This window comes from Danaus plexippus, chromosome 17 (genome assembly GCF_018135715.1).
Source record: "Danaus plexippus chromosome 17, MEX_DaPlex, whole genome shotgun sequence".
Classification (NCBI taxonomy): domain Eukaryota; kingdom Metazoa; phylum Arthropoda; class Insecta; order Lepidoptera; family Nymphalidae; genus Danaus; species Danaus plexippus.
Window position 1 is genome coordinate 237,721 of NC_083548.1, and position 18,943 is coordinate 256,663.

At 32.9% G+C, this 18,943-nt stretch overlaps 2 protein-coding genes across 2 annotated transcripts in view; both read right to left on the minus strand.

Moving 5' to 3' along the window:
• Positions 1-18,943, minus strand: part of LOC116771145 (uncharacterized) — a 209,069-nt gene that overhangs the window by 56,467 nt on the left and 133,659 nt on the right. The window lies entirely within an intron of this gene.
• LOC116771147 (uncharacterized oxidoreductase SERP2049-like) lies at positions 11,135-12,104 on the minus strand. The gene has a single exon (XM_032662890.2). The coding sequence runs from the start codon at positions 12,063-12,065 to the stop codon at positions 11,316-11,318; it is 750 nt and encodes a 249-aa protein (XP_032518781.2). The 5' UTR covers positions 12,066-12,104; the 3' UTR covers positions 11,135-11,315.

Sequence of the window (18,943 nt, forward strand, 5' to 3'; positions counted from 1 at the left end):
AAGGCTATATTACAATTCCTGTTAAGTGTTATCACAGAGGCCGGCGACGCTCGGTCGAGACGCAGTAAACACAGCGGGAATCTATACTATACATTTTAGGTATTCCAGCGCTTGTATGTTTGTACTGTCTGTACATGATAAATAAAACACATATTAATACCAGGAACACACGAGAACCATAATAACAGCAGAGTTACATATTTCCTTTAGAATTTAAATTTGGTGCACCAAATTGATTGAATTAATAATCCAGACGCTAGCTATATTATATCGGTCGGTCGACTCGACCTTTACATCTTGAAGATGTCCTTCAAATCTCCTAACAACATTACCGTCTCGATAGTCAAGGACGAAGCGAAAGGCCAATTTATTAACGAAATATATCCTGGCGTTTTGGCTTCATACCAAACTTCATGAGACGCGAATTTACATTAAGAATTTCATTTATGAAATCTACATAATAGAATTGCTATACAGCTGAGTGATCCTGTTCTTTCAGTGAATATTGGAGCTAGATTAATTTTAAAAATCCAAGCTTTTAAAATAGTACCTAATTGATAATTGTTACATTTTGACAAAGACTAACAAAAAGAATACATTCTAACTAATTGACAAAAATTAATTAAATATACTTTACGATGTTTACTTTATGATATATCGAGTTGTTGTCATTTTAATGATGAGACAAGGAAGTGTCAACATATAGACGTCGAATATTCTAAGGACGCCTTGAAGTCTAGACTATAATAATTTATCTCAAGTCGAATCTATTTATTCCTGAAGAATAAACAGGACTATACTATTAGAATTCTTTATTTTGCTCCAGTGGTTAGAGTTGAGATGCCATTATAGCCAAGTATAATGGCATCTGAACTGTAACCGCCGCTACGTATTCAAGTAATACCGTACCTTACAGGTTTTTGATATTATTTATATTATATATTACTTGGCTTTATTATTCTATACCCTTTACAACCTCTTAAATACTAATCGATAAATATTTTATATTTTTCACTAAATGTTAAATAAAAATTAATAAAAAGTCGGTAGCAAGATGTTGAAATAGAATTTTATGAAGTTATGCATAATATAAGACATTCACAAAGCAATTTCAATTTAAAGCAGTTTCGATACTTGAGAGTTTAGAGGTTGCAGGTACGAGTCCCACTCGTGTGTTTGAATTTTTCATTCCGTATTTTTTATTTTAATTCATTTTCATTATCTGCTGAGATGGAAAGTGGCAGATAAGTAATAAAGTTCCAATAAAATAAATAAAAAAACTCAATTCCACTGAATATCACTTAGTAATTTATAAGCCGGGCTTAGCTTTCACTTAGGCAAATTAAATCGTTCATTCCTTCGTGAAGGGAAGTTCAAAATGTTCAAAAGTTTTCTGAGCCCTTACATGGAATCTCTTTGACGAAACAAACTAGTGAAGTGGTCTCGATATTAAATATAACGAAATTATTACGTATATTATATATATTTTTATGAGATCTAAGGCCTTAAATTTGCCTTAATAAAAATTTAGTCTCAAGTTTTCAAACCTGTATTTATAATAAGCATTTTGCAATATAAATGCTTTTTCATATGAATGATAGTTTTTTAAAACAATATTAAGAAACTTCGAAAAAATAATTATTCTCTAAAAGAATTTTGAACATTAATAGTCTATATAAACGGCTGATTCTCTAACGAGACTTTATATTAAAATCAATTTATTTAAAATTCTATTTAAATCGCAATAAAGATTATTTTGGTTTAGAGAGTTCGAGGCGTTAATGAGAAGGGATCCCTATCCCTTCACCTGTCAGAAGCGATACGTTAAGATACGCTGGGACCCTAACATCTAAAATATTTGTTATCTGTGGTTCCAAAAGTCGACGAGTTGACATTCTTGCTATAATCCATTGCCCTCACCCGAGGGGATCTCCCCCGTGTGAGATTGTGTAATTCTCGTGTATGTTACATACTTTCTTATTACAACAATGATGAGTGATAAAGTCTCGATTCTTATAGTCACCTTTAAAAAAGTATTGAACGTTAGATTTTGTAAAATATGTCAAATGCTACATGATTTATATGAAGAGCTGAAGCTAGCTGAGCTATTTAGAATATTGCCCAAACGTGGGCGAAGTTAGTGTGTACGAACTTGGCACGTCGGAGTCGAGCCGCCGGCGAATCTCATTAATTTTATTAGTACGCGTTGTTCGAAACTACATTAATTTAGTGTCTGCGAAACGTGTCGTGTCTTTCATATGATAATGTAATATTTATTACTAACTACACATCTTAAGACTTTGACTGACGCAGCTGGCTTTAGAACAGGAAGTCCGTCATCCTGTAATGCTAAAATAGTTTTTAAATTTAAAGAAAAATTTGGAAACCTTTTAAATTGCACAACGCATGCATGCTTAGAAATTAATAAAAGAACGCTTTACGACTTTATTGTTTCATTTTCTTTTCGTCTGTCATCTTTTTAGAATATTTTCAGCAAATAACTTCGCTTTAAGCTAAACATTAAGTATTCAATTAATACTGCCTAAAATGACTCGTGGTTGTTGTAAAGGAAATGTCTTTAGCGTACGTTTTGAAACTAGAATTTTATTCCATTTGTCAAAAATAGCAGTCAAACGGCGAGTCAACGCCGTCACGCATCGTTGCTTTGTTACAAACTGCTGGATTTATTGAATTGGATGGCACTTTGAAACTTTATTCTCACTCTAAAGTGTTGATGAATCTAGATTCTATTTAAAAAAAAACCTTTTTCGGAACTATCATAGCTGAAACAGCGATGTAAATTATTTTAAGGATATTATAAAAACCTTTGGCTTTAAATAACCTATAATTGTTTGTTAGTCCTTTTATATACATGAAAGCAAAATACATTAATAATTAAGAAACTGATACATACAAGCGTGGATTTGTTCCGTGGAAGATTATTCGAAATCCTCACAATTTATCCAAATAAAGATTATATAAAACCCACACATAATAATAGATATCACAGTAACACTACATAGAACCTAAGAATATAAACTAATAAATAAGTACATCAGTAAATAAAAAAATATACAGATAAAAGTTACAATGATTGACAACCTGTCATATTAAAATCAGCAAAAAAAATTTCCCACAGAATAAGTAACATCTTAAAGAACGTTTCCACACGTAAAAAAGAGGAAAATTTAGAAAATCTTCATTACATACTATAGAAACTTGTTCCTAGTGATAAAATAGATACAAATATACATACATGAGACTATAAAAATTAATGAACCTACTATTTTTAATAGAAAACATTTCCAGTAATAACCAAATACCTTAAATCTCCTTATAAAAGAAAAATTCATGTCCATCTTGAAAGATATTGTGAATGGGTTTTATTGTATGTCGTAAGAATCCGTGACGTTTGATAAAGTCACATGAGCAACAGAAACTTTTAGTTAATAGACTCGTGATTGAGATCTCTGGTGATCAATCAAAATATAATTATAAAAATATATCCGACTTAATTCCATTTACATACTTTAATATAAGAAAAAAGCAATTAAAAAACAATTCTTTTACAATCAATAATAAAATTGTATCAATCAATTTTTACGAGCTTAAAACAAAACAGCCGAAATGAAAAGAGTTATAGAATTTGAATATAATACAATCAAATGGTAGCTCGGAGGAACAAAAACGGAGGATCAATCATTCGTAAAATAAGCATTCCACGTTCGCTCTAAAATAAAACACGGAGGAAATTATGAGTCAGCGGCGTGGCCGGCATCACTAACTGCTGGTTACGCTGGTCCGGTGGATGCATGTTTAATCATAGACGATCTACTTTATATTTATAGACGGGCCGCGTTTCAACCCTTAGTTTAATATCACATAAATACAAATGAGAAAAAATAAGATGGTGGATTGTATGGTTGATAGCTAAATAAATGGAAGTACATTATAAAATTACATAAATTCGTTATAAATGAAATCAATTAGAATGACACACCGTTTTTAATCTTAAAAAAATATTTTATCGATATTATAAGATTATGATTTTATCTTTAACAGTATTAGATATCAAACTGAAAAATAAACTAAGCTGTTTATGTGTTAATTTGAGTTGAATCATTGTTTGAATTAAATATAATAGGTAGTAGTATACTAGTTATATGGGGGGATTAAATAAATACCTAAAAAAAGCAAAACAAAGAAATGAAGAAAAGTTATCGAAAGTGAATATTGTACCTATTTGATAACAAATACCCTCGCTTTAATTATTTTTTTGTCGGGAATAGTTTTTATCAAATATTTTATATATAATACTATTGAAAAAAACATTTTCTCATTTCTATATCAAAACGTTAAAGCCTACAATCACAGATATAATAAAACATCATTCATATTCATACAAAGACTAGCTTTTCAATTTAGCCCTCTCTCTAACACACGATGGAAACCACAATCTCACTTTGACCTTCCGTAAAGCTATTGTGGCCTGATTGAATCGAGGCTAACAAAATGCGATCTATCCTTGATTGCTAGTATTGAAACAAACAAAGGATGAGTCGCACCTGCCCTCTGTAATAAGAGACCTCACACTGTCACCGTTAGCACGAGGGAGAGGATTGTAAAGAATTAGATATGTTCTTGATCTGAAAAAGGTATGAGTCCTATTATAAAACGTAGAAACAAAAAATGTAAGAAAAAATGTATCGAAAACAACTTTATATTAAGTGGCAAGTAATCTTGCTTTGATATCAATTTAAGGACAAAGGATTATATATTAGAACAGCTAGTATAAACAACTTCTGACTTGCATCACTGGCTGGTGGTTTGCTTCGTCACTTATATGTGATTGTTCTTGCCTCCGCTTCTCTTCATCGTGTAACAAACACCGGTTCATATCATTAAATATAAATGTATTGAAATATTTCAATGCAATACTTTCAAAATTTCGCTTTTTTTTGTTTCTATAAATTTATTTAAGTAACAACATCACTGATTACCACTCTACTAATATTTCTATCACTTATATCAGATGAATATTCTATTTCATCAAGAATTTCTAAATCTATGTAGTTGTAAACTATCAAGCCGAAACGTTTGTCCATTTCAATATCAATTCTCAATAATCCGTCAACACTAGGAGCCGCAGCGCAGCCACCACTGTTTGTCTGTCTGTTTACCTCCTGCCATCACAATACTATTAGAACCGATCAATTACAAATCACCTCGACGTTGTGGTCTTAATATCTTAATCGAATGTAAAACATTTCTCATATTTGTGCTGTCTATTTAAGTATAAAACTTTATTAGATTTAAGTATTTTATGTAAATTACATCTATATTATGTCTCTGCTATGCTCGGGCCTGCGACCCAAATATTTAAAGGGTTTAGAACTCGACCTTCGAAGATTCTTCACTGCGGTCTCTTAGGTATCTAAGAAACTTAAAAAAGTTATACACGTTTTCTACCAAAGTAGACAAGAACGAATATCGTTCACATATTTACCGAAAAGGCGATAAATTTTAAGAACACAGAATTTTACTTGGCACCTTCACGTTTAATATGGCTACCATTTCACTTATGTTACAAAAAAACAAAGTAATTCATTAATGTTACAATTACTTAAGGATATTATAACGAAAAATTATAAAGCTTTAAGCAAAGTTTAATTTCCAATAGTGTTTGTTAATAAGACCGCCATCCAAAGTAGCGAGGGAAAGGTAAAATTTTTATTCTTATATAATACATATATTCTTAAATGTATAAATAGAACGACATTATTTCATTTTATTTGCAAAAAAACACAAAAACTGTTTAGATTTTAGGCCGACGTTTCGATTACTCTGCAGTGCTCTTGAACGTAAGATGATAAGATAAAATTGTTCCTTAATTTTCCTGTACGGATTCTTATGTATTTCTTTCCACCTTTATTTGAGACAAGATATGATAATAAAAATGAAGCATACTATTAGAAACTGTTGCTACAAAAAATAACCATAAAGATATAAATGTTTCAGCAGACGGCACGACGTCTCTGTAAACGGGCCAGTAGTAGGCTGAGCACGTCCATAGCTAGATGCTTCGCGATCATTGCGCCCGCCTCACTGCGTTATTATAGCATTACATAGTAGGTACTTGTAGATTCTATGATGTATGCCAAATCTGCACTTCATTTTGGAAGTGTGTAGTTATCGGAAATCCGCAGTAGTGACGCAGTAATGACGAGGGGAGACCCCACAACATTATAAGCCTTCAAAAGAATACATTCCAGAAAGTTCCCTTTTGAAAATAGTAACATATGACACACGGAACTTTATTTTTAAACAATTATACAATTTAGTATTTATCACTCTTTTTAATTTTTGACATGTTAAGTTTAATATTTAAAAAGTAATTAAAGAAGAAAAATAAGTATCTTTAACGCTTTAGGATATGACGATGTTATATTGAAATTGACTAAAAATATTCAGTTTGAACGGAGAGAACATTTTAAACCCCCGATAGTTTTAGTTTTATAGCGTGGAGTTGTAAAATTCTGAAATATGTTGGGAATAATAAAGCGACATATGCCAGAACAAAACGGTATTGGACACTAGACGACGGCGGGACGGAACATGGAACGAATTGCTTATGATTGACAGATTGTTAGAGGATACATTGATAGGAAAAAATTTACAGATTTTTATAAAAAATGTATGTATAAAAACCTGTCTCTGAAAGTAATTTTGGAACTATATATTTTGATTCTAACTAAATATTCTCCATCAAAAACCCCGAGCAATGTTATATCCGCCTCGGAAATGATCCGCTGATGAGTTTGCCCCTCAAACTAATTTACCTCAAGTTTAAGTAAAATTCAGATGTATACTGAACTTTTTGAACGGGTTTAAATATAAAAGTTATTATAAATCAGAAAGTAGAGTAAATTCTTCGGCCGTCGGGAGTGAGTGAGCTTCAGAATATTCTATTTTGTTCACGGTAAAGTTCTATCGTATACAAATTAGGCAGTACGTCGTCATTTAGTTGAGTGCTTTAGGTCTTTAGTATTGTTAAAGAGCTGAACGTTCGCCTGCATTATGCAGATTTCTACGAAGTGCATTCAATATGTGGCTTCTATTTGAGCTAGTATTTGAAGCCTTTTATTGCTAATTTATTTTAGAAAGCATGATTTACGTACATTTTTGTAACGTCAAAAGTTTGTAACGACTTCTATTGTGTTTAAATTTTCTTGGTTTAATTTATAATTTATTTTAGAAATTTAACAGTTAATTTTATTTTTTTATTATTATCGATCAAACTCCAATTCACCTTGAGTCACATATTCAAAAGTGGTACGAATCAAAGCGAATATAAAAAAATATTATGCATGAACCAAATTTAACTACTTTTCCAGAGCCTTTACAACTAGTTTTTTTTTATTATTACTCAATACCGACAATTTCTAGTTTTTTTTCCATTCAAAGATCTTCTTCTCATAGAATTGTCTAATCGTAGGTACGTAAGTAAATGGAAACTGTGTTCAGTTTGACGAAAAAAACCCGTAGTAAGCAAATGAACTGATATAAAAGTAATTTTTATAGGCGGTAGAGCCTAGTTGTGGTTAAGTTACTGCAGCTCGAACGTGGACTAACTCGACCGGGGAAGAACCACCCTCTCACAGAAGATCTGCGTGAAGCAGTCTTTAATGGCTGCGTTTCTTCCGATGAGTGAGAGACCTGGTTGCCCTTTCCCTTTTCCCATCTTTTATATAAAAATCCTCCAATAAATAAATTTCTTTAAAGTTTAAATTGAAAAAAATCAAAGTAGAAGTCATTCTAATTTTTACATCAGCTTACAGAAAATAATATATGGCTCTATTTTCCTTTCTCTAAACTCTTGAATTTTGCCTCAGTTTTAGTTTGTTGAAAGTTTTATTCAAAATCAAAGTGTTTTTCAATATGTTATAATATTATATTTACACACAGTGCGTCAGATATTTTTCATGGTGAGAACGGAGAAGGTTATATATGAAAGCATAATATTTGACTGTTTGTTTAGAGAATATTCGGGGAACGCCTCTGGCATGAAGTTATCCACAAAAAGACACATTCGTCTTATCTACCCGGGCGGGTGTAACAAAACAAAAACATTTTATTCAAAGTACTACAAGTGTAATATATGGTAAGGCGCAGGTGTCAGTAGGGTCCGAAACTTATTTTTTGTCCCTCCCGGCTATCTTTCAACGAGTTTTTTTTATCGCCCGGATTGTAAGTGAGTTTTTACTTGCGATAAGGGAGGTTCAACGGGAATTCAGGGATCCGTTATCGTAAATAAATCCCTACTAGAATTTCAATCAATATTTATTTACATATCAACTTGACTATTGTGTACTAACAAGTAAATGTTTTTGTATATTGTTATATGTAAATTACGTTAACTATGTGTTAAGCCTTTTGCTAACTTTGATAACTTTAAAGCTGCCAATTTACAACCTCAGTAAGTATTTACAAAAGTTGTAAATAAACTATGGCCAGCGGCGCGTTGTTCGCGAGGTCACAATAGTTCAGTTCAGTTCACGTTCTTGTCTGCGGTCACGACATATATATGCAGGTGCGTCCATGTTGTTACTTGTTGGCTTAAATTTTTCTAACATTCTTTAATTTCTGAATAAAATGCTTCAATGACGGGCGAGTATTGTGATATCACAGGAGTAAATACATTCCAAGTTATTAATTTAGTCATCTGTTTTATTTTTATTTGTGAAAGAAGAAACTATAACTTTTTATATAAATATCAATAATAACATTACATAAAGACAGAGGAATAACCGAGCTAGCTATTAACACACATGATTTTCAAAATTTAATGTTTCCATATATAACTCATTTCTAAAAGATAAATAATAATGTGTAACAAAATATTTATACTCCGTTTAGGTTAAAATAGCGGTCAAAATGCATACATCTTTATTTTCATAAACACTGAAAGAAAATGTTAACTATAAACCATAGGAACACTGTTCGGACCTACGACTTCTCCCAGGACGTTACTTCCCTATATTTTAATTTAACTACATAAGCTATCATATAATAAAGAGAGTCGATCTAAATAGTTATATAGACTCGCGGAAATGCCGCTTTTAGTTTGTTTCGCGTAATCCTATTAATGTATTTTAAGAACACCATATAGCAGAATATTATTTACACAAACGCATCAGGCTAGAATTAACTATCTGTTATGAACCGCTTACTCTAACTTTATCATTTATGTTTCTGAATATTACACATATATTTGAAACATTCTTAAACAGAAGTTCACAAACTCTTGACGTTACAAAATTAAGATAAGACTGAATTGTAAAGTATCGGAAAAAATATGTCCCTTCACATTAAAACTCGGCGAATTGTCTCACTTCGGTACAGTTTGAACATAAAACAGGTATCGAGTTTCGACTTTGGCCATTTTGTTTTCACTTAATTGCACGAGAAAGGATCATGACTCTCGTAAAGTTGAACATTTTCAAAGATGAGGCACATTTACCTGCTACCGACCGCTGAAATCATCTTCGTAACAAAAACTCTCTTATAATATTTATATATAAAAGTGGTTTAATATTAGTAATTACGATTATGAGCTGCCTAGTCATCGTTTTTGATAGATTTTTAACAGGTTTGTTAAAAAGTTAGATTCTTCGAAAGAGGTCATACTAGTGGGCAAGTAAGTAATAAAGCAATGCAACTTGCCTTTATTGCGTTAGAATAAATTTTAAACATTTCATTCAATAAATTTAATATTTTTTAAAGATAGCTAAAGTCTACGTCACTTTTACATAAAAATATTATTTGAAAGAGCGATAGGCAAAAATTTCAAAAAATATTACCGTTTTATGTTTTATTGAAATTTTTTATTTATTTTTTTTATAAATTTTTGTAAAGGCTTTAAGCAAGTACAATTTCTGTTCTCACTCTAACTTGTGTCTTGACTTATTTGTATCTAAGTTTGATATCAAATTTTTAGTAATAGTAGTCGGAGATATCCTAGAAACAGCTATACAACTATTCCTAACGATAGCGATATCTGTTGATTACGATATATACTTTACGTTATCTTTTACTGAACACCTTTATTTTTTTAAATAATTTATTTTTATTTGAAACCAAAGGATTTCTACTCGTCCTATTTAACTTAGATTTGAACTTGAAGTATTAATGGTAATGTAAAGTAAGTAAATTAACAAACAAACTAAATTAGACTAATGAGTAAGTCATTAGGCTTTACATCCTTACTTTTATTTAATGACGAAAGATAAAGAACATTTGGGTAATGTTTAATATTAGAAAATATGAAACAAGTAAAGCAAAAAGACAACACATGTACATCTAAATATTTTTATCACAATTATCTCAAAATACTTATCGCGTGGATTTATCAAATAGAGAGATAGATTTTGTTTTTTCACTCAAAAACAAAAATCATATACCCGCACGCGGCTTAATTCAGGAAACAATTGAAATTTTCAATAAAAATTAATTAAAACATGCAATTTATTTTTTGTTTCTATTATGTTAACCAGATTTTCATTCTGTGATACTTATGATGATGATATTCCGGCTTACAGGTCCTTAAAATTGTAGTTTCAAACATTTTTAAATATCTTAAATTTAACTCATATGCAGAAGTTGTTACGATTCTAAAGACAAATATATTTCAGAAGTTTTAAAATAGTCATTAAGATTTTAATAACAAAAGCCAATTTCAGTACAATGACTCAGAAACGTCTTATCTTAATTATGATAAGTAGCAATATATAAATGGAACACCATTTATATATTGCTAAGATAACATATCTTGAATATAATATTGACGTAACCATATCAGTTTATATTAGCAAAATTAAACATGTTCGTAATGGAAGTGACAGACGGGTTGAAAAAGTTAGTCAAATAATATATTATTTTGAAATTAATCAACTTTTTAAAAAATCCTACAGAATTATCAAAATTATTACAAAAACAATAGCAGTACCAAAAAATATTAAATAACCATATCTAGTGTTAATCTTCTAAATAAAGAAAACGCGTCTAACTCAAATGAAAAGGACAGACAGTTTTTTAACATTTTCAAGGATAAATGTGATTTTCAAGAAAATTAAACACGTCATCGTCAAATAGAACAAATAAAAAGATTCTTTTTCAAATATAAAACGATTGTAATGGGATCACTGATTTTAAGGAAACTTAAATTTAAAAGTTAGAAGAAACTCATTTGTTAATTCTTATTTCGGTTTATTTATGTATGTATCAGCGAAAAAATTTTCTCGGTAGCACCATTTTATTTAAAAACGTTTAACAGAAACACCATTATCACTGATATGATTAGATCCGGTAATAGCCTTCGCTTTATCACTCGCGAGAAACATTACTAAATCTGCTATCTCTTCTGGTTGAGACACTCTATCCAATGCAGTCATTTTTTTGAAATCATCCCATGTTATCGGAGATTTCGCATTTTCCAAAATATCAGTAACAACTGGACCAGGGCTTACAGTATTAACTCTTACTCCATACTCTGCTAATTCTGCAGCAGCACATGTACCGAAATGATTTAAAGCTGCTTTTGACACAGCATACATTGACAAGCCTGATTTAGCACTTGCTGGAAGCAAACCACCAATGCTGGATATGTTGATGACATTACCTTTTGTCTTAATTAAATGAGGAGTAGCTAGTGATGTCAAATTTACCACAGCTCGTAGGTTGACCCGCATAACGGTGTCATACGACTCAACAAGTTTGCCTGAAACGAGATTTCCCCAAGCCCCGATACCAGCATTGTTAACTAAAATATCAATTTGTCCAAAATGATCAATCGTTCGATCGATGATACGTTTTGCATCTTCATCGTTTCCAACATCAGCTTTCACCACGAGTGGTTCGTTGCAGCGAGCTGCTACTGAGGCTAGTTTATTCTCATTGCGACCAACCATCACCACCCGGGCACCCTCAGAGCTGAACCCTACCGCCACTGCTGCACCAATACCTGAGCTGGCGCCCGTTACAATTACTACTTTGTCTTTAAAACTCATCTTGACGTTTGTCTACGGCAGAGTACTGCTTAAAACTAAAGTGTCTAAGTGTCTAGTGTCTACTTATCTAATTACTTATCGTTCGATATTTAGAATAACAACGTAGTACAACAACAACGATGGAAAAAAACGTCTTATACTCCAATTAATTTTCAGGCGATAACTGCATACTTGAATTTATTTAACATAACTTAATTTATTTAAATTGTTCAATAATGCATTAAAAACATTACATTACATATACTTATTTCCAGAAGATCTAAAAGATTACCTTAACAAAAATAGATAAGACTGTTATGAAATATCCAAAAAAATATGTTAATTACTGTTTTTTTAGAGAAATCTATATCAGCTATGTTCCTAGAGTAAGTTTGTATGTTCCTTGAGCGTTATGCGTTAAATACGTTCCTAGTAAGATTCAAGAAACTCGAAAGCTCCGGGACTGAGTACCTACAAAACGGAATTAAAGAAGTCTCAAATTAATCACAATTAAAATTATGGCACAAAATTCTCTGCTCGACCTTCATGTAGTAGGCTAATAAAGCTTTAATTTATTCCATGCAAAATACATAATAAACTATAATATTATAAAATGATAACATTTTGAGAATTATAAAATTAAATTACAATTTAAAGCGCTAAATAAATTTGATTTTTTATTATAATCATTAAATTTGATTTTTAATTATAATTATAGATAATATTATTCTAATAATACTTTCATTGAGATTGGCTTAAATTTTTAATGATGGACCCTGTTCGGGTAAAAGCCTCCCCCAGGATTGTCATCCCTCTCAGTGTTTAGCACTTTCAATCCAGCTTTCATCTACACACGCTACTATTTCGTCAACCCATCTGGCCTTGGTCGACCTCTTGATCTGGTGGCTTTTGGCCCAGGCCACTTTACTGACCGTAAAGTCCATCTGTCGTCCCTGTAACGGGCCATATGGCCAGCCCACTTCAATTTAGCTTTCATTACAAAAGTATGTTTTAGTCTTCTTTCGAATGTCAACGTTCTTTACCTTATCCTTCAGTTTTATACCTACGCAGCTTCTCTCCATTCTTCTTTGGGTAGTTTGAATTTTGCTCCTGGTTTTGAGATCAGAGGTCTAAGTTTGACATCCATAGGTAAGGTACGGTAGCAGTCCTGTATCCATGACTATTTTATTAGTCGGAAGTGAAAGTTGTGATTTTAGTATTTTTAGTTAATAATATAATTTTAGTTTTTTCCAGATTCATTTACAAATCAGTTGTTATGCTAGCCTGGTTCAATTTGTTTACCATTTTGTTTAGTGGTGAGGGCATTCCGAAAATAGAATTATGTCAACGGCAAAACTAAGATGACTTAAAAATTTCCCATTTATATTAATTGCGCCATGACAGCTCTCCCATTACGTTTTGCAAGACGGCTATGAATAATTTTGGTGAGACCGGGTCTCCTTGCCGGACACCTCTCGTTATGTTGATTATTTCGCTCACTCTATCCAATTTGACTCTACTTGTGCTGGTAGAGTAGATATTTTTTAACATATTGATGTACTTTTCGTTTATATTTAGTGTTTTCAGCAACTCTTAGATACTCTCGTGGGAAACTGAGTCAGATGCTTTTTTGTAGTCGATGAAAGCCAAATATAGGGGCCTATTAAATTCTAGATATTTTTCTATCACCTGGTCGGTCACTTGGATATGGTCCATCGTACTGAAACTGCTTCTGAAACCAGCTTGTTCCATCGATTGGTGGACATCGATGGCTCGAGCTATCCTTTAAAGTAGACAGGATGCAAGAAGTTTATAGAAACCAGACATTAGACTTATAGGACGGTAATTGCCTATATCAGCCGGGTCGCCTTTTTTGTATAGTAGTATAATTTCCGATGCCATCCAATTATGTGGCACGACTTTTTCATTAAGTATTTTGTTTCATAAAATGGTTATTGGTGTCAGGTGTAGAGTCTTCGCAACTTTGAAGCATTCGTTGGTGATCCCGTCCGGACCTGGGCTTTTTCCTGGTTATTTCTTCCTCATGAACTATTTCAATATTTCATTTTCTGTAAACTGTTGTATTGTAGAGGTAACTGTGTAGCTATAGAAAACCATGTTTTGATTTTGGGGTTAGCTGTATAAATTTGTTTAGAAATCAGTAGCAGCGTTTATGATTTCCGTGCGAGACTTGCATTTGTTGTTGCAAGACTTGAGGAAAGGAAACCATGTTTTGGTTTGATTTAGCTCTCTGTAAGCTTTTCTGGCAGATCTAGAATTATTGAGGTGTCTTTTTATAGTTATTGTTCTGTAGGTAGAGCACCTTTTAATTTCTTTATTGGTATTTTTGTGCAAAGTTTTTAGGTTCTTTTTGTCAGTTTTGTTTAGATTGGACTTATTTTGTAGTTTCTCCGTTTTTTTTTTCTTCATGAGTTCTAACGCTCTTGCCGATAGGATTTTGTTCTTATGCGTTCCTTTAATATTTTTTAGACTTATCTTAATGTGATGCTCAATATGTTGGTAGTACTAAGTAACGTAGAGGTTACAATTGTTTTGATTCTCTATTATTTGTGGTATAAAGCCGTAGAAGTTTGTAAGGTACCTTTCCTGCTCTGCTGGAGTTTTTAGCTTAATGGATAAATTACAGAAATTGCGCCTACTTTTCTTTATTGTATTCAGGAGTATTGATGCTCTTAGTAGTCTGAGCTTTGATCCAAAGGAGAAAGATGGTAGTACTTCGTTTTTAGAGGCCTTTCTGCGTTTCATGATGTAATTAATTTCATTTCGTGTGTTCTTATCTGGAGAAATCCATGTCGCCTATAGAAAAACGACTTCCAGGCCACCACAACTGTGTTAGTCGTGGTGGCCTGGAGGCTAAAGGCCCATCTCTCATACGTGAGGGCGCGGGTTCGAAACCTGACAAGTACCAAGGTGATCTTTTCCGAGTCATACGTACTTTCTAAGAGTATTTAGACACCACTGACAAACGGTGAAGTAAAACATCGTGAGGAAGCCTGGTCTTATAATTTCAAATTATAACATGGTAATCGCCAACCCATTTTAAGCAAGTGTGGTGATCAATGCTCTAACCTTCTCCATGTGAGAAGAGGCCTTGCTCAGCAGTGGGCTCCGATAGGCTGATGATTATGATGATGAGAAACAAAAAGCGTACTCAGCAGGTGTCCAATCATGACCTTTCGCTAAGTCCTCGTAAAAATGGTCTATTTCTTCCTATGATCAAGCTCAAATTATCACAAAATACAGATTTTCTATTCTGATTTCCTCTACGTGCACTCGGAACTCCCAGTAATTTTCTTTTATCTTCTTTACTAGAAAACCTACGCGAAAAGGCGAAAGGCGGCGCACACAGCGTCCACTTTCACCCGCCTCTGGGGGTCTGCCAGCATCACAACGCACAACTCTAGCGACGGCCAGAGATGGCCGCGCGCTCCGTCCACAAAAGAGGCTTCCCTCACACGGGGGGGCGTGAGGGGTTTTCCACAAGGCAGGTAATCGCCGGCGGAAGGATGGATATAAATCGGATTCCCAGCCCCCGTCAGTCAAGAGAGGTCGGAGCGCCACTGGGTTCTTTTAGTGGGTATACCGGGAACCGGGGAGTCCCGGGGAGTCCCACATACCCCTCTCCATCCCCCGACGGAAAGGGGATGCGTAAGGAATTTTTTCCCAGTGCGCCAAAAAAAAATGGTTCTGTCTAAGTAAGAATTAGTTTCGGCTTTTGTATTATATAGTTATTCATATCCCCTTTATTTTTAATTTGTGGTTTTTTACTAGAATATTAGGCATTTCGGTTGTCCGAGTGGCGAGTGTCCGGGGATTCTTTTGCTTGCTTGTTTCTGTGGAGGATTTTTGTTGCTCAGTATTATAATTTTATCATATTTTATAAAAGCGGTATTTCCCGCGTCTTTTTCTTTTTGTAGTAGTACTTGTAGCTCTTTCCGCTTGATTAAAGTTTCAATAGGGTAATCTTCTTTTATATAATAGGCAGTATTTTTGAGGTTTTGTCTGTTTTTTTTAATTTTTAATTTGTTATTGCTATCAGTCAAGACTGAATATTATTGCTATTAGTCGAACTTTTATTCCTTTTTTTCCCAGCCTTCTCAGAGCTTCTATGCTGTAAATGTCGTATGTAATTTTTATGTTCCCATTTATTATATGTATTACCAGTTCATTGTACGACTTTTCTGTTTTTACTGCGCCAAATAATATCAGATTTCTGCGTCGGCAATGTCTCTCTAAGTTGTTAATTTTATTTGATTGTTCTTCTATTTCTTCCTCCAAAAGCCCATTTTTCAGTTATAGGCTATTGAACTTCTCACTGAGACTATTGAATATTGTATCCTTAATATCTTTTTGAGTTCTAGCATATATTGTTTTTGCAGTTTTATATCTTGCTGTTGCTTGCTAATTAAAATATTTTTTAGTTCTTCCATCTTTGTTTGCAATACCCTTGGCACCCTCTATAGGGTACAGTACTTCTGTTTATGCTAGCGACCGAGTTGTCTAAGCGTTGCGATATAAAGGAGCACGCTTCGAACTATGACCTGGCTAAGAAGTTTTGATAGATTATAATAAACGGCGCTACTAGATGGTTTTTGATCGATGATTCAAGAACGGAGGATTATTTAACACTTTTGAGGTTATAGTTTCTGATGCTTTAGTTTTACGCACTGTTTTTGGTGCAATTTCATGTTCTAGTTCTTTTGTACACTACAACATGTCTTGGTATACTAGTACAACATGTATTGGTCACTACAATATGTCTTGGTATCTTGACGAATTTGTAATGACATTATATAGAAAGATTTTAGGCACGTTTTTATTTAAGTTTGTTATATATGCACTGTGTTTTATTTATTGTTCGAAGTATATTATGCACTGGTTTTGGGTTTTGATTGTATCACTTTGTTTTGGAGCACTTAAATAAGTTTAAAGCCACTTTAAATACGAGTACAATACGATGTTGACAGTGCCACAGCGGCGCCCTCCCTCACTATGAGACTATCAAGGTTAAAATATGATGTTTCAATTTCTTTTATCCCGAAAAGGACGATGTTGTTTTTTCTTGCCTGTTTTTCCAGAAAATACAGTCGCTTTTCTTGGTTTTCACATTTTTCCCTTAGATGTTCGTATTTTTCATTGATTAGTTTAAACTTATCTTCCACTGTGCAGTTTATATTTTGCGCCACTTTTTCCGTCACTTTTTTCTGTTCATCCAGATCCCTTCGATTTTTAGAAGCTCGTGCATTATTTCCTCCATCTTTTAAACTTTCCAATTGTTTCTTTAAAGAGAACTACAGTTATTCAAATGAACTTTTGTTATTACTAGCGCCCTCTTGAGTTCGTTTTGTGACTTGCTAAGATAACTAGCTCATTAGTAAATTGCTCGTGGATCGAAGATGGTTCTGACTTGAATTAGTGATAAGGATAGATTTCCACAGATGTCGCTAGTGTAGTACATTAGTGCCACAGTTGACGGATCGATCATAGATCGAAGATAGTTCGGGTTCGTGTTAGTGATACGAGTAACTTTTAACAGATGTAACTAGCTTCTTTGTACAATTGTGGTGTTAATTCTTAATATTGCAAGTCATCTCAGTATTGAAGAAGTAGGGTTATTTATATCGCTTTTATTTTAAAAAAAGCGATTGCCGTGATTAGAAAACTCACGATTCACTTCAGTTTCAGTTAGTCCTTCACTTCAAATGTCATGGGAGATATGTCTGTATAAACAATCAATACGAGTACTTCACGCGCGAGCCTTTTTAATGATTATATAGTTTTCTCACAATGTAAGACATTATCCACACTGTATGATGTAAGTCACTTGTTTATTTCTTCACTTTTGTCTTTTCCACTGAGTAAATGCACTTATTTTTATTTTGAAATCTCTATTAAAACGTCATAGAAAGTGAGTTGATTGTCAAATGAAACTTTATAAGGGACTTTTTAATTTGTCAGTATGCCGTTCAAATGTTTATTTATCCATTTTGTTATTATTGTCTTTCTAAGCGCAAGTGAATAAGTCTAAATTAGCTAATTAGTGAATTTATTCGCGAATTATGAAAAATAATAGCTGTGAACTGTGCGGCTTTTGTGACTTTAACGAAATTAAATACGAATACATTTTCAATATGTCGTTGGATGATAAAATTGAAATAATTACAAAGGAAAGTTGTGTGATCAGTTCAGATTTAAGTAAAAAAAGGTAACGTTACTCGTTTTAATAAAAAGTAAGATGATAGTTATAATAAGCTAGCACTAGTTGTGTACAACCAAATAAGTTATTTTGTTATCTTTATTTGTTGTTTTCAAATAAACATAATAATAATGTTTGGACATCCACTGGATGTTCCGATTAAAATAATTTTCATAAAACGGTGGTGAACAGATCGTAATCGTTTTAAGGCACTTTCTTGGCTCAGAGGTAGTTGATAAATTTATAAAATATATAGATGTTAATTCTGGTCGGACTGTTTTAACTGTATGTGCGATTATTATCAATGTCATAGAGAAGGAAATAATGATGAAAATTGGTATTTTTTTTTCAAACATATTCTGCTTATCCTACCAAAAAACAGGCTGAGGTAAACGAGTAGCTTATGGCTGCTTGTCCGAGCCAAAAGTGGTTACCCCAGGATCGGATCCTTTTAGCAATCAGGGGTATTTGTTCTTCTGAAATCTGTTTATGCTGCACTTTAATGGCGTTCTATTAACGAAAATTTATGATTATGCAAATATGAACACATTTGTTAATCAATCCAGCTCTGGGACAAACCGGGATCAAAATATAAAGTTGGAAATAGATGTGATCGTAGATCGAATCAATTTCACACCTCAGGCAGTTGCATCACAGTCAAGTACAAGTGAGAAGAAACCTC

Bases quoted from the DNA above. Each gene is read 5' to 3' on its own strand.
- LOC116771147 (XM_032662890.2), bottom strand. From the start codon at position 12,065: ATGAGTTTTAAAGACAAAGTAGTAATTGTAACGGGCGCCAGCTCAGGT.